The sequence below is a fragment of the Benincasa hispida genome, chromosome 6, assembly GCF_027475165.1.
Source record: "Benincasa hispida cultivar pf3 chromosome 6, pf3_genome.v1.1, whole genome shotgun sequence".
In the NCBI taxonomy this organism is placed as follows: domain Eukaryota; kingdom Viridiplantae; phylum Streptophyta; class Magnoliopsida; order Cucurbitales; family Cucurbitaceae; genus Benincasa; species Benincasa hispida.
The window spans coordinates 17,987,824-18,002,299 of NC_143483.1; the positions used below are offsets into that span (position 1 = coordinate 17,987,824).

Sequence of the window (14,476 nt, forward strand, 5' to 3'; positions counted from 1 at the left end):
TCATTGTCAGAAGAGACTTACATTTCACTAGGATGACCATAGGTGACTTGACCTTAATCCTGAGTGAGTTGTGAACTCCCGTCTATGTAGGCAATCCTTTGATTTGTATAGATGAGAGTGACCTTGTTAGCTGACTCAACAAGTCTACCATTTTGGGGACTTGTCCGAATAGGGAATTGAGAACACAACTACACAAGATGAAATTCACTCCTTTCTCAACCTTAGGAAAAATAGATACATTGCTCCCTTAATAGTTGATTCCAGGTCTTGAACATTGAAGCCTCAACCTCTCACTGGCCCAAGAGGTATTAGTTTATAGTTGGACTATAAACTGTTTGTTCATTAGAGGGATCAGTGGTATTTAAGGAGTTAGATGTAACTAGAAAGGCAAAACGATATTTTGACCAAGCTATAGTTATAAACAATTTGTGAAGGGTCGACTCACTGTGATGGAATGAACACATACGCAACAGAAGAAAAATAAATCTAAAATACTCTAATTAGGTTAATTATAAAGATAAGCATGCAATTAAAACAAATAAAAGGGGAAAAGAATACAACCTTTGTAGACTTTGAATCTTCTCCAAATTAGCTCCAATCTCCTCACGAACAGTTCGTAAACCACCACGAGAGTCTTTCTGACAATTCTCGGCCTTAGAACGGGATGGTGGATTCCGATGAGTGACTAATTTGGAGAGGAAATAGCTAAGTCTTTGAGAGAAAAGAGTAGTAAGATCATCACATAATCGCATCCATTTCCACTATGGCCAAGAGTTTTTAAAATTCATTAAACACTCCCTTTTAAAGACCATTACATGCAAAACATGCAACTTTGAGTTTGATGTGAATTTAACAAAAAAAAATTTACTAATTCAAAGTGGGATTTAGTGAGACAAGTGTCTTCAAATGAAGACAACACTTAGTCATGCAAAAGTTGACATTTCCCATTCACAACCGTTGGATCTTTCCACTAACTTGGTCAAAGTTTGATTCTCAAAGTTCAAAGTCAACAAATTTGACTTTTTGACTTTCAAAAGTAAAAAACCAACAATTTGACTTCCATTACATTTTTTTACTTAGTCAACAATTTGATTTTTAATGCAATTTTGACCAATTTCATTTAATTTAAAAAATTAATTCTAATAATAAATTTTAAAATTAGATTAGTATTAAATTATTAAATCCAACAAAAATCCCAATGAATATGAATCCATATTCATAATCTTGATATTTAAATCTTATTTAAATATCTCATATTTTCTCTCTCTTTATGTTTAATTCACAATTAAAACATTAGGTTAAATATATTGTATATATTTAATACTTTGCTCCAAAAATCGAATTTGAACACTTCAAATTCGTTCATCACACTGTTCTAAGGTTTAGTCCGATATGAGCTAGTAGGAGGACTTCATGGACCTACAGATCATGGGTTCTAACGATCCGCAATTAACAGACTAGACTTTTTAACCTAACTAACCACCATTTGTTAACTACTGGGTCACTCCACTAAAGCCCAGTAGTTGCACTCCCCCCACTGTAAATATATTATGTTCACTCGAGATAACCATGATTAATAAGTCAACACTTTACAGGTTATTCGTAATAACAGTTGGGTCAAAAGCTGTTTCACCCCCGAGATTACATCTTGCTTCTTAAGTCTCATTGATCCTCTAATGAACAAGTGGTTTGTGATCTAATCACTAAATCGAGTCCCTTTCAGGCCAATGAGAGGGTGAGGCCTCTTGTTCAAGACTCGGAGTCAGCACTTAAGGGAACAACCTCTCTACTATCCCTAAAAGTGGGTAGAAGTGAATTCTGTCTTACACCCTATGTCCCTAGCTATCTACTCAATCTTACCCCTGAAATGAGAGGCTTATTGAGCCGGCCTTGTTGAGCCAACCCTCATCCATGCAAATCTAAGGATAATCCCGAATAAACAGGAGTTCATAGTTAGCTCAGGATTAAGGTCAAGTTATCTAGGTCATCGCTTTGAAATAGTCAGTCTTAAACAGTAAACAACGTTAATAAAATAAAAGTGACTTAACTCTTAGTCCGATCTTATGCAAACTCATTGCATAGGACGCCCTCACTCCTCATGCCAATACATGAATGAATCAGGATCACTTCGTTTGTAGCACTTTACAACAAATTGTAACAACTACAGAGTGGGCCGCATCCAAAGTGTTACCAGAATAAGGTACCCAGCCTTATTCATATATTATAGACCATTTTGGCTATTTATTGAACTTGATCCACTCTTATGTTTCCACATAAAGTTCATGCATTCAAATAATAACTATGGATCCTTAGTTTATTAGATTTAGACTTTACAAGTGCAATTCACATATTCAATAAACGTCAATAACATCTTTATTGATAATAAAATATGTTTAACATTACAAACTGCAAATTTCAGGACATACAACCCAACACACTGTTAATTGGTTATATTCGTGGACACATAAATAAATCTGTAATGCAAAGAGTGCAACTATTAGTCTTTAGTGGAGTGATCGATAATTAATGAAAATTAATTAATTTAATTAAAGAGTTTAATTAATTCATCTTATATAATTGGAGTTTCTAATCTGTAGGTCCATAATGTCCCTTTGTTAGCTCACTAAAGGATATATAAGAGGAATTGTTTGAATTGTTCAAATCAACTACATATTAATAAGATTAATATAATATGGTTAATTAGAAATGATCTATAATTAAGAGAGAAAAATATTTGAATAAGATTCAAATATTAAAGAGATGTATACATATAAATATGTGATAATTATATGTTGATTAATTCTAGATTAAATATGACTTAATATAATCGTTTAATTGATTAATTAATATTTATTTATTTATTTATTTATTTTTTGAGAAGTATAGATAAATAAACATGTGATATTTATTTATTAATTATATATATTAAATTGGATTTAATATATATGGCTGTTTAATTATTGGACTAATTAGTTAAATAAAAGTTATTTAATTAAATTAGAACTAGAGTAGGAATATGAAAGACTAGGAGAAGGGGGTCATTCCTCCTCTCTATAAATAGGTCTTCATGGTCCATGTTTGTGACATAGTTGAATTGCAAATTTTGAATTCTAGTCTCCTACTACTTCTATCTCTCTTCTTTTCTCTACAACTTCTTCTTCCTCTTCCAAGTCTTGAAGACCACACATCCAATTCTTGAGATCCTAGAGAATAGCAAGGTTTCACTATCCTTTGATCATTTAAGAGACGTTTCGGAGAAGATGCGGAGGAATCGTGAAGAATTTGAGAATCTACAAAGGTAAGTTTTAGCTCTTCCTTCTTTTCTTATCTCAAATGCATGCTAATCTTGATTGTTTATCTATTATGTTATTGTTTTTATACTATATTTTGTTTATGTAATATCGAAAATAAAATTGCAAGGCAATCACACGTTTCCGCTTGGGATTCGGTCCCTTCATACCCATGGTTAGGATCTGCCATATCAACAACATTAGCTTTGAGTCTTTTCTTGTAGATAGTTTAAAGTTATAATTGTGATAAACCCAAGGGAACGTAACTAGAATTCTGTAAAACAATATCATTTGTAACAAATAATTATTTTCTAGTAAATTGTTATGTTTGTATAAAATTTGTTCAGTGTGAAAGGTTGAATGGGCAGTAGGCATCACAAAAAGGATGATATTTGCTATCTTCATGCCGCCTCTCGGGTGTTAGAGGCAAACTCGGGAGAGAGTGTAAAGAGTTGGTATCAGAGCAAAGATTCTGAAAAACCTAGAATGTATGTCAGAAAATTGAGTTATTATAGGCTCGGGAAGCCTAAAGATTTGAATTCAAGGAAACCTGAAGGTTGTACTGTAAAATGTCAAGTCTGTAGAGTTAAGGAAAAACCTGAGAAGTTTGACAAAACAAAGGTTTACGTAAAACTAGGAAAGGATAGGAAAGATTGAGTTAAAGGTTTGTGGAAACCTGAAAGAATTTAGTAAGGTTAGACTGAAAAAGATATATTGAATTAAGGGTAGTTGAAATAGGAAATTGGAAAATAGTAAGAATTCTGGATTCCTTGAAACTAAGATAAGTGATTATTATAATCTCAAGCTGATTTTATTATAGGAAACATGTATCCAAGTGGCAGACCGGGGTGGCAACCTAAAACTAGAACAAATAATGCTACCTCTGCCATGACAACTAGAGGAACCAGAGAAAACACGGTAATCAACCATCCCTATATAGATCTTGATGTAAGGGATCAGATAAGACGTTGAGTTTTGTAGCTTTAGTGTCCAGAATGCAGAGAAAATCATAAGGTCCCTACTTGTTGAAATCAAGAGCTTGTTACGATTGTGGTTAAAAAGGCTACCTTTGGAAAAAATTATGTTTATCTCCAACAAAAAGCTAAAGTTAAACTTGAACATATATCTAGAACCAATCAGTTACAAATGGACGCATCTTTAGGTAGTAGTTACGACAGATTCTAGATTGAGGAAAGGTCTAGTAGAAGTATGGAAATGATACATACAACAGAAGCTAGTCATTTGGTGGATACTATTAAACTGTTAAATGCTGATGCTCCTTATAAAATAAGAGATAATAAAAAAGTTTCATACGAAGAAGATACTAAAACCTACAGAAAATTCCGCTTTGTTTGTCAACAACAAGGGAATTTCCCAGAAGAGTGTGCTTGGAAATAAGAGAAAGGATTAGGATTAACCGTAAAAGAAAAAGAAGAGGGCTTGAAGATGGCAAAAAATGTGAATTCTATATATATAAAAAAAAAGAATAAATAAGAATAATCTTTAATGTAAATTACTTGAGAAACTTGCCTTGTAAATAAATAGCAAAGATTTGTAAAAGATTGTTTGTTGGATGATGAAATTTATAGTACTTGACCTGTACCTTACTTGTAGAACCATGTTCAGAAGTGGTAGACAAAGGAATCAATCCAGCACCTGCAGGTCAGGTGAAGGAAGCGAGGGTGAATCGAGTTATCCTCAAGAATTGGTTATGACGAAAGAACAATACCTGGATAGATTTGTTTAGTGGCTAACTGAGAGTATAGAAATAATACAACTAGGCTTTGAGAAGAAATTTGAAATAGAATGACTCAAGTCACTGGGAGCAACTATTTTTGAAGGAACTATAGATCCAATTGATGTTGAAGCCTGGATCAACCAAATAGAAAAATGTTTTAAAGTAATGAGATGTCTAGAAGATCGAAAGGTAACTCCGACGACTTTCCTGTTGCAAAAGAGAGTTGAGGATTGGTGGAGAGTGGTTGAAATAGGAAAGGGAAGGAAATGAATTGACTTGGAACGAATTTCGAGAAACCTTTTATGAGAAATTCCATCCACAATCATTCCGTGATGCAAAACTAAATGAATTTCTACAACTTGATTAATTCAGTTTAAAGAATTTAGCCAATAAATCTCAAATTGTTAGAACTCATGATCTGTAGGTCCATAAGGTCCCTCTACTAGCTCATAAAACATTACACCTTGGATTAGAAAAGCTCATAAAACATTACACCTTGGATTAGAAAATTGAGCGAATTTGAAGTGTTCAAATTTGGAATTAGGGTTTGAATTTGAAATGTTCAAATTCAATTTACAGTTTGGATAATTATATTCGATATAATTAAACGTTTAAATTTATCAAAATTAAACGTAATTGGAGAGTTTAAAATATTTAAATATTCATTACATGAATAGAAATTCATGTTTGAATTAGGTGTTTAATTAATTTAATATTTGATATTAAATTATTATTATTTAATTAATTAAATTTGTTTGATTAATTAAACTAAAATTAATTTCAATTTTTTAAGAAATTCAATTTTTGGAAAATTGAATTTAAATAATTTTTAATTTAATTTTAATTTAAATATAATAAAAATTGGAGAAATCGGAATTTTGAGTAGAAAAATCAAACATTTTGATGTTTTAGTGGATTTTTCCACATTTCAATACCTTGCCCACTCACTTAGTGCCAATTGAAGTGTCAATTAACTGAATATTTGAGTGCTTGCATGTTTAAACTTGTTAAATACTTCATCTTTCAGAAATTTGAAGATGATGCAATCTGTTTTTATGAGATTTTAAAGCAGAAATTGTCTGTGCTCCCAAACTCTCTAAAACCCACTCAATCCCTCTCAATACTAAGTTTCCACCACTCAATCTAAGGTTGAGAATAGTCGAGAAGCTCCTCTTGGTAGTCTACTCAGGATTTGGAGATCCAATTTCGTGTAGAGAGCAAGGATTAAGAAGGATTCTACGAAGGTATAAACCATGAAACCCTCTTTTGTGAAATTATGTTTTAAGCATGCTTTTGAACTCAAATTAAGTGTAATTAGAGTGTTTAATGATTCTGTTTGCTTCCACTTTATGCATGTTTATTCAATCATTTTAGTCATTTACCTATATAGTTATTACTGATGGGTGCTATCAATGATATCTGCACTAATTTTGTGTCATATCCCTAATATGTTTATCATTGTTCTACATTTTTTTTTATTATTTTAGATTTGATTGTTATGTGTGCAACCAGGCCTTACATAAACTAATAATAATTTTAATCCATTTGTTGTTTTTTAAAGATAAGATTTGGCCGATCCACTGCCTTTAATTCCAATTTATTGGAACGAAACTAAATATAACTCAACTTTTAGCCCATATTTGATTAGTGATCTTTCATCTAACCCTACTAGTAATGGATTGAATTGAAATGATTAGACACATTAAAAATAAATCCATCAAATTTGTTGAGGGGGAAAATAGACAATTTAGCATATCAACATCTTATAAATCATCTAAAAAAAAGGCTAAATTATAAGAATACCTTTAAATTTTGTATCGGTCTAAAAACAAATATGATACTTTCAAAAGTTTCATCGGTCTAAAAACAAATATGATACTTTCAAAAGTTATAATCTTACCCCTTAACATTTAAAAATGTTTCAAAAATATATTGAAGTAGAAATCCTTTAACTAGTGTTTGACACACTGACTTCGTATGTTGGTGTTTAAATAACTAAACTCTACCAACTTTAATTGTTTTAACACATTTATCGAAAAAACTTTATCTTCCCATCTTTTTCTCTTGCACATTTTTTAAGGAATTCCAATTAAACAACTTTACACTTCAAACATCGACTTTCTTACTTAAAAAACTTCAGAACTAACTCAACACCCCTCTAGAATAAGAAAAAAAGTGAGACTTGTTTGATGATGATTTAAAATAATGTGGTGATCCAAATTTTTGTTATATGTCATTACTACATCCTTTCATATCTCAATTTCGGATCAAAATTCTACAAATTATCTACGATATCTTAAAAATATTTGTGTAAATTTAATAATAATATTGTAACTTAAAAAATGGTGGTATTTTTGAAAAAAAAGGGACATTTTCAACGGCATTTCTTATTATTTAACACCCCAACACCCCCCCCCCCCCCACCAAAAAAAAAAAAAAAAAAAAGAAGATATTTCTACTTTTATATGTAATCTCATCTTCAAGATTTATCCACATGGAACAATCTCCACCACGCAATTCCAAGATCCTTGATTCCCTAGCCAACAGGATATTCCACGTCAGCAAACAAAATGGATCGACAAATTCCACGTGGCCCAATGAGATCACAAAACCAACCCACACTTAGCCAATGAAAATCGAACTTTAGATTCCCCAATCTCTCTACTGCAAGTGCTTTTAGTCCCCTTCCTTCCCTTCTTCTTCCTCCACTTCACTCTCTCAATCTCTTCTCACCTTCTTTCTCACTGTTTTTTCAATGGCTTCCAATACCTTGATGAGCTGTGGCATTGCCACCACCGCCTTCCCTTCAGTCCTTTCCTCCTCTAAGTCTAAATTCGCTGCGGCTGTCCCCATTTCCGGCGTTGCCGTTAATGCATCGTCCAGATTTTCCATGTCCGCCGAGTGGATGCCCGGCCAGCCCCGCCCCCCCTACCTCGACGGCTCATCCCCTGGGTATTGAATTTTGAAATGCCTTTTGTTCGTTTAAACCGGTGGGGTTTGTTAATGTAGGATGATGTTTGCTATCTAGGTGTTTGATGAAATGTCCTGATACTCTTTTTGGGTGCTTTGATTTAACCTTGACTCGATGAAATCGTTATGTATGTGAATCAAAAGAGAAATCATGTCAAACTGGCATTAGTTTTTGTCATGGTTAATGATGATTAATTTAGCATTATTAAAGCTTTAGTTTATGGCTACGTGATGACTTAGAATAGATTAGATGTTTGAGATCTGTGGTCATGTTCAACAGTGATTTTGGTTTCGACCCACTTCGGCTGGGAGAAGTGCCAGAGAACCTCGAGAGATTCAAGGAGTCTGAGCTAATTCACTGCAGATGGGCCATGCTTGCTGTTGTAAGTATCGCAAATTCAGTTGCTTGATTCTGAGATGATGGGTCTTTTCTTTTTCATTTTCCAATGCTGTTCCTTCTGTTTTTTCAGCCAGGGATTTTGGTACCTGAGGCTTTGGGTTTAGGCAACTGGGTGAAAGCTCAAGAATGGGCAGCAATTCCAGGAGGCCAAGCTACATACTTGGGGCAACCAGTTCCATGGGGAACTTTGCCCACTATTTTGGTCATTGAGTTCCTTGCCATTGCCTTTGTAGAGCACCAGCGTAGCATGGAGAAAGACCCCGAGAAGAAGAAATACCCTGGAGGTGCTTTCGACCCATTAGGCTACTCAAAAGACCCTGAAAAATTGAAGGAATACAAAGTCAAAGAGATAAAAAACGGTAACTGATTTAGGCTTTGAATGCTTTTGGAACTGTTAAACAAATTTTCCTATAAACCAGATTTAGGCTTTGAGGCTACTGTATTCCTTATTGCTTTTTACTCAAATGGTTAGAATGAAGAAGGGGAAAAACATTTTATGCAAATTACCAATTACTTATGGTTTGTAGGTCGGTTGGCGCTGTTGGCTTTTGTTGGGTTCTGTGTGCAACAATCAGCATACCCAGGAACAGGGCCATTGGAGAACTTGGCAACTCACTTGGCTGACCCATGGCACAACAACATTGGCGATATTATCATCCCCAGATCGATTTCGCCTTGAATTTTGTACTAAATCATACCAATTGTAATTAAATTTGTGTGTATTGCATCTGAACTCAAGGCTTTCCTCTCTTTATGGCTTTGAATGTGCTCTATAACTTGATTTTGACCTTCATTTTAGTGCATGGAGTTACCATTGGAGGAAGGAAAAACAAAAGGATTATATTACAAATTTAATCGAAGTTTATATCTATTTGGTTCTTCAATAAATATATATATATATATATATATATATATATATATATATATATATATATATATAAATTCACAGATAGATTAGAGACAAAATTAAAAAGTTCAAAATTACATTACACAAAATTCAAATTTATATTTTTCTTAAAAAATCAAAATTATAACTAAAATGTCAATTTTTTTTAATTTTTTTTAATAATTTGTTAGTGACTTCAAAGTTTGGAAAATTGTCCAAAATAACCTCCTAAAATTTCACTCTTTCAAAAATAGCATACTTTTTGAAAACCCTTTAAAATGTTTTTTTCGGTCAATCCTGAACGAGATGAGATCGAGATTACATTAAAAGATGTTAAAACTTATATTTTTGTTCCATGTGAAAGTATCACCTCGATTCAAAGACTCAAAGGTTCCTTTCTTCCTCAACTGAAATTCTTTAATTTTCAAAAACATCTTCTTTAAGCATAATTTTCTGGAACTAAAAAATTCTCCAAGTATCAATGCATCATTTCACTTGATTTCAACTCACCATATTACATACACTTTGCGTTAACCTTAGTTATTGTGATTAAAGGTTCGATTTTTAAGTTTATAACTTTGTTAGGGTGTAGAAACTATATGAAAATTCGAGATAATTTGCTGCATTTTTTAAAAATGGTTTTACATATTTTTGCATGTTTTGTTTGCATTTGTTGTGGTTTCGTTGTTTGGCTGTGGAAATAAACAACAATTCTCCTGGAAAAAGGTTGAATCTCACCTTAGATTGCCTGTATTTCACTCGAGAAGGCATGTATTCTGCCCGAGAAGGCATGTATCTCGCCCAAGATTCTTTCAATCTCTCCCGAGTTTTGTCAAGATGTTTTGGCCTTTAGAGTATTCTGTTTTGGTCTTAGGGCTGATATCGTTCGAGTAGAGGATCAAGACTGAAATCAGAATGTCCTAAACCCTAAAGCTCGAGGCATCCCTAATTATGTAGCCCCGAGACGCACGCTTATTTACCAAAAGATTCAATCTCGGGCCTTGATCTCGCCTGAAATTTGAACTGTTATTGAGAGTAGTTTACTGAAACTTAGTTCAATTATTTGTTTGGTTGTTTTGTTGGTTTGAAATTGGATTTAAATTTTGTTTTTTTCTCTATTTTATAGATGGTATTGGTACCAAAAATCTACAAAACTGACTATTTTCCTACCAACCTAACGCGTTGTTCCCATCTAGAGAAAAAAGTCTCTATTATTAAGAATAAGTTAACGTCTAGATAGATACACATGCTTAGCCAAACATGTTTTGGTCATTTCTTGGATTTGAAGTTCGTTTTTAATGTGCCACTATATCAACATATTCTTTTGAGGGAGGTGAACGAGATTAGGAATGATGTGATTAGTTTCCCGTTATTAGGGAAAAAGGTGTATCTTGGTTGGGAGCAGTTTGATTTAGTGGCCAGTTTAAGATATAGGATTACACATGCGCTTGAGGGTGATGAAATTAAAGCACGCAAGCTTAGAAAGTTGTACTTGGACGATAAGATTGATATGAACAGGTTGAAATTGGAAAAGTTGTTTCTAGACTATGAATTTGAGAGTGATGAGGATGTGGTGAAGATGACCATATTTTACTCCATCGAGCACGTTATGATAGGGAGGGTGTTGGGGTTTATGCCTTAAACTAGTGGTTTGTACATTGTAAACAAATTATTTATTTAATAAAATAAAGTATTACATACTTAAAATTTAGACTTGCGTAACTCAATCCAATAAACTAAGATCTAAAGTTATTTAATGTAACTTGAACAGTATGTGGTTGACATACAAGTAGATCGTGTTCAATTAATAATCTAATAAGTCTGTAGTATATGGATAAGATGTTGGATTTTATGCCCTAAAACTCGTAGATAGTGAATGTAATTAAATGACCGTCATTAATAAATAATTATTAATGTTTTTATCAATAAGTGTTATCGATGTTTTATTTAATTTTGTCCTATTAACCCTAAAATCTAATAAACTAACATCCTAGGCTGTCTTATGAGTCTTAAACTATATGTAGAGACATATAGGGATCAATGTTCAAGATACAGCCTAAAGGGTCTATAGTATAGGGATAAGGTTGGGTACCTTATCTTGTTAACACTATAAATACATCCCACTTTGTATTTAATACAAACGTAGTGATCCAACACACTCGTGTAGGAGACACGCGAGTGAAGGCATCCTATGCAATGAGTTTGCAAAAGATCGGACCACGAAATAGTAACCACTATATTCAACTCCGTTGACTAGTTAGCTTTCTATTTCAATAAGATGACCTAGGCAACTTATTCTTACTCTTGAGTATATTATGAACTCCTATTCACGAGGGATTGTCCTTTGATTTGTATGGGTGAGAGTGGCCAATTCGCCGACTCAATATGCCTATCATTTTGGGGATAAGACCGAGTGGGTAGCTGGAAACATAATCATACAAGATGGATTTCACTCCTTCCCGACTTCAGGGTAAGTAGATGAGTGTTCTTTTAAGTGGTGTCTTCCAGACTTGAAAAAAGGGCCCTACCCTCTCATTGGCCTGAGAGGGTTTTTTTGTTTAATGATTGGACCATAAATAGGTTGTTCATTATAGGAGCACTGTACTTAAGGATGTAGATAGGGATGGCAACGGGGCGGGCGGGGATGCATTCCCCATCTCTGTCCCCGTGGGGATTTTTAATCCTTGTTCCCGCTCCATTTCCCGTTTTGGGAGGTCGGGGTCGAGGTCGGAGAATCCCCGATTGGGGATTTGGGTCCCCTTTGGGAAAAATCCTTGCTTTTTATTTTATTATTTTTATTATCTAAAATTAACTAAAATTAGTATTTATATTAAAATTGTAAATTTTATATAATAGATTAGTATTATTGTTGCATATATTTGTTTAAATTAATAATTAAAAAAGTATTTTAATATTTTTTATTATATTAAAAAATTAAAATTAAAAAAAATTAACTAAAACAGTAGTAACTACCGTTTTAGTAGTTTACATAATAATAATAATAATAATAATAATAATAATAATAATAATAATAATAATAATAATAATAATAATAATAATAATAATAATAATAATAATAATCATAATCATAATAATCATAATCATAATAATCATAATCATAATAATCATAATACTAATAATAATAAAAATTATAATTATAATTAAAAGTTTTGTTTCCGTTTTTTTTCTAATTATTATTATTATTATATATGTTAATAACTAAAAAAATTGGTGTTGGGGATCCCCTCCCTGTCCTCGACTGGGGATCTGATTTAAATCCCCGATTTTACCCTATACCCGATCAAACTAGGGATTTCCCACCCCGATCGGGTCGGGGACCCGTGGGAATTTTACCATCCATAGATGTAGAGGTAACCCAGGGGTAAAATAGTAATTTGATCCAACTGGTGTTAGGAACACTGGACTAACTTGATGTTATTGGTCTATATCTGTGGACACAAAAACATATCTGTAGTGGGAAGAGTGCAACTGTAGGTCTTTAGTGGAGGGTAACTACGGTAACGAATATTGATTAATTTGGTTAATGAGTTTAGCCAATTAATCTCACATCGTTGAAACTTCTAATCTGCAAGACCATTAGGCCCCCTTCATAGCTTATAATGGGTATTGAGGTAATTTGTCATTAAATTGAATTTGAAATGTTCAAATTCAGAATTGGGATTTTTTTTAATGTATGTTGTTACATTTTTAATATAAAGTTTAATTTTAGACTTTATTATTAATTTTGGATATGATTCAAAATTAATAAAAGAGAGAACGAAGTATTTGAAAGGAGTTCAAATATTAATTTAATATATATAATATTCATATTGAAAACTATAGGTTAAAAATAATGTGCATTGGATGCGTATTAAAACTATAGGTTAAATGAGAGATTTTTTTTTCAAAATATGATTCAAATGGAAAATTAAATTTAATATGTGATATTTAATTGAATGATTAATTATTTAATTATTTAATTTAATTAAAATTTGAATTTTATTAAATTGATTAAATCAAAACTATAAGTTAAAATTAAAGTACATTAGATGCACAATAAAACTATAGATCATGTGAGAAGAAATCATTTAAATATGATTTAAATGATCATTTAATTAAATATGATTTAATTAATAAATTTAATTTAAATTAAATAAACAAATTGGAAGTTATGAGAAAATATGGGATCAATCCCACGTTTTTCTCTCCCGCTCTTAGAATCCCTCTCTGTTTTGTTTTACAGAGATACGAAAAAGGGTCTAAAGCTCTATGTGTGTATTTTCTTCTTCCTAAGAAAAGAAAAAAAGAATCGTTATGTGATATTCCCAAATCTTAAAAGAGAGAACCCCACAATTCTGTATTTCCCTGCAAGAATAGAGAGGTTCCAAGTGGTGCTGCCCAATCCTAATTCAACAGAGAAATTATATAGAATTGTCAAAATGTTGCTTCCCTTGATAATTAGTCTTTTTGGAAATTGCATGCTTAATCGATATTACCTTATATTCCAATGCAAAATTGTTTTGATTTTAAATGTCAATTTGAAAAAACGAAATGGTTATGTGTTTTGGCTTCCACTTTGTCTTAGGGTTTTCATCCATTCAATTGGTATTTTCCGTAATATTTGACCTTAGATTTACAATTTTGATATAATCAATGTAAAGGTCCCTGTGTTTTTTGGACATTATGGTTGTAAATAGTTCCTCGGACTTCTAGAATTGGGGTTCGTGTCGACGAAAATCGATACCAATTTGGCCAAAAATTGCAATTCTGCTGACATTATGCCTCTGCACAATTCTACAGAGAATTAGGGTTAGTAAAGTAGATCCAATTTGACTGCGATTTAGTTAGTCCGGTTCGATTGGGTTGACTTGGTTTGTAGGTTGGTGGTCTGATCCAAACTGGTTTAGGTTGGTCTGGTCTGGTTTTAGAGCGGTAGAAGAAATTTTAGGACAAAAATTATCTAAATTAGTGTAATTTACTGCTTTATTTTATCCTAAGTACCAAAATTGCAGGTTCATTTGCATTTTAAATTCTTTGTGGATGTCATTTAAATAAATCTCACCTTAGGTTAAGCATGTTCATGTCTTTTTTTTTTTTGGTATATTATAAGTGTTATAATCTATGGTATGAAATGCATGATTTATAATTTCAAGATTTATTTAATATATGTGATATGTTAAATATATGAAATT

The 14,476-nt window shown here is 32.4% G+C and overlaps 1 protein-coding gene across 1 annotated transcript; it reads left to right on the forward strand.

Annotated features, from left to right (window-relative positions):
* The first annotated feature begins 7,735 nt into the window (after nucleotides 1-7,735).
* LHCA1 (chlorophyll a-b binding protein 6) lies at nucleotides 7,736-9,267 on the forward strand. Its single transcript, XM_039035318.2, has 4 exons — nucleotides 7,736-7,980; nucleotides 8,279-8,381; nucleotides 8,469-8,757; nucleotides 8,926-9,267. The coding sequence occupies exons 1-4, from the start codon at nucleotides 7,784-7,786 to the stop codon at nucleotides 9,075-9,077; spliced, it is 741 nt and encodes a 246-aa protein (XP_038891246.1). The 5' UTR covers nucleotides 7,736-7,783; the 3' UTR covers nucleotides 9,078-9,267.
* Nucleotides 9,268-14,476: the final 5,209 nt, after the last annotated feature.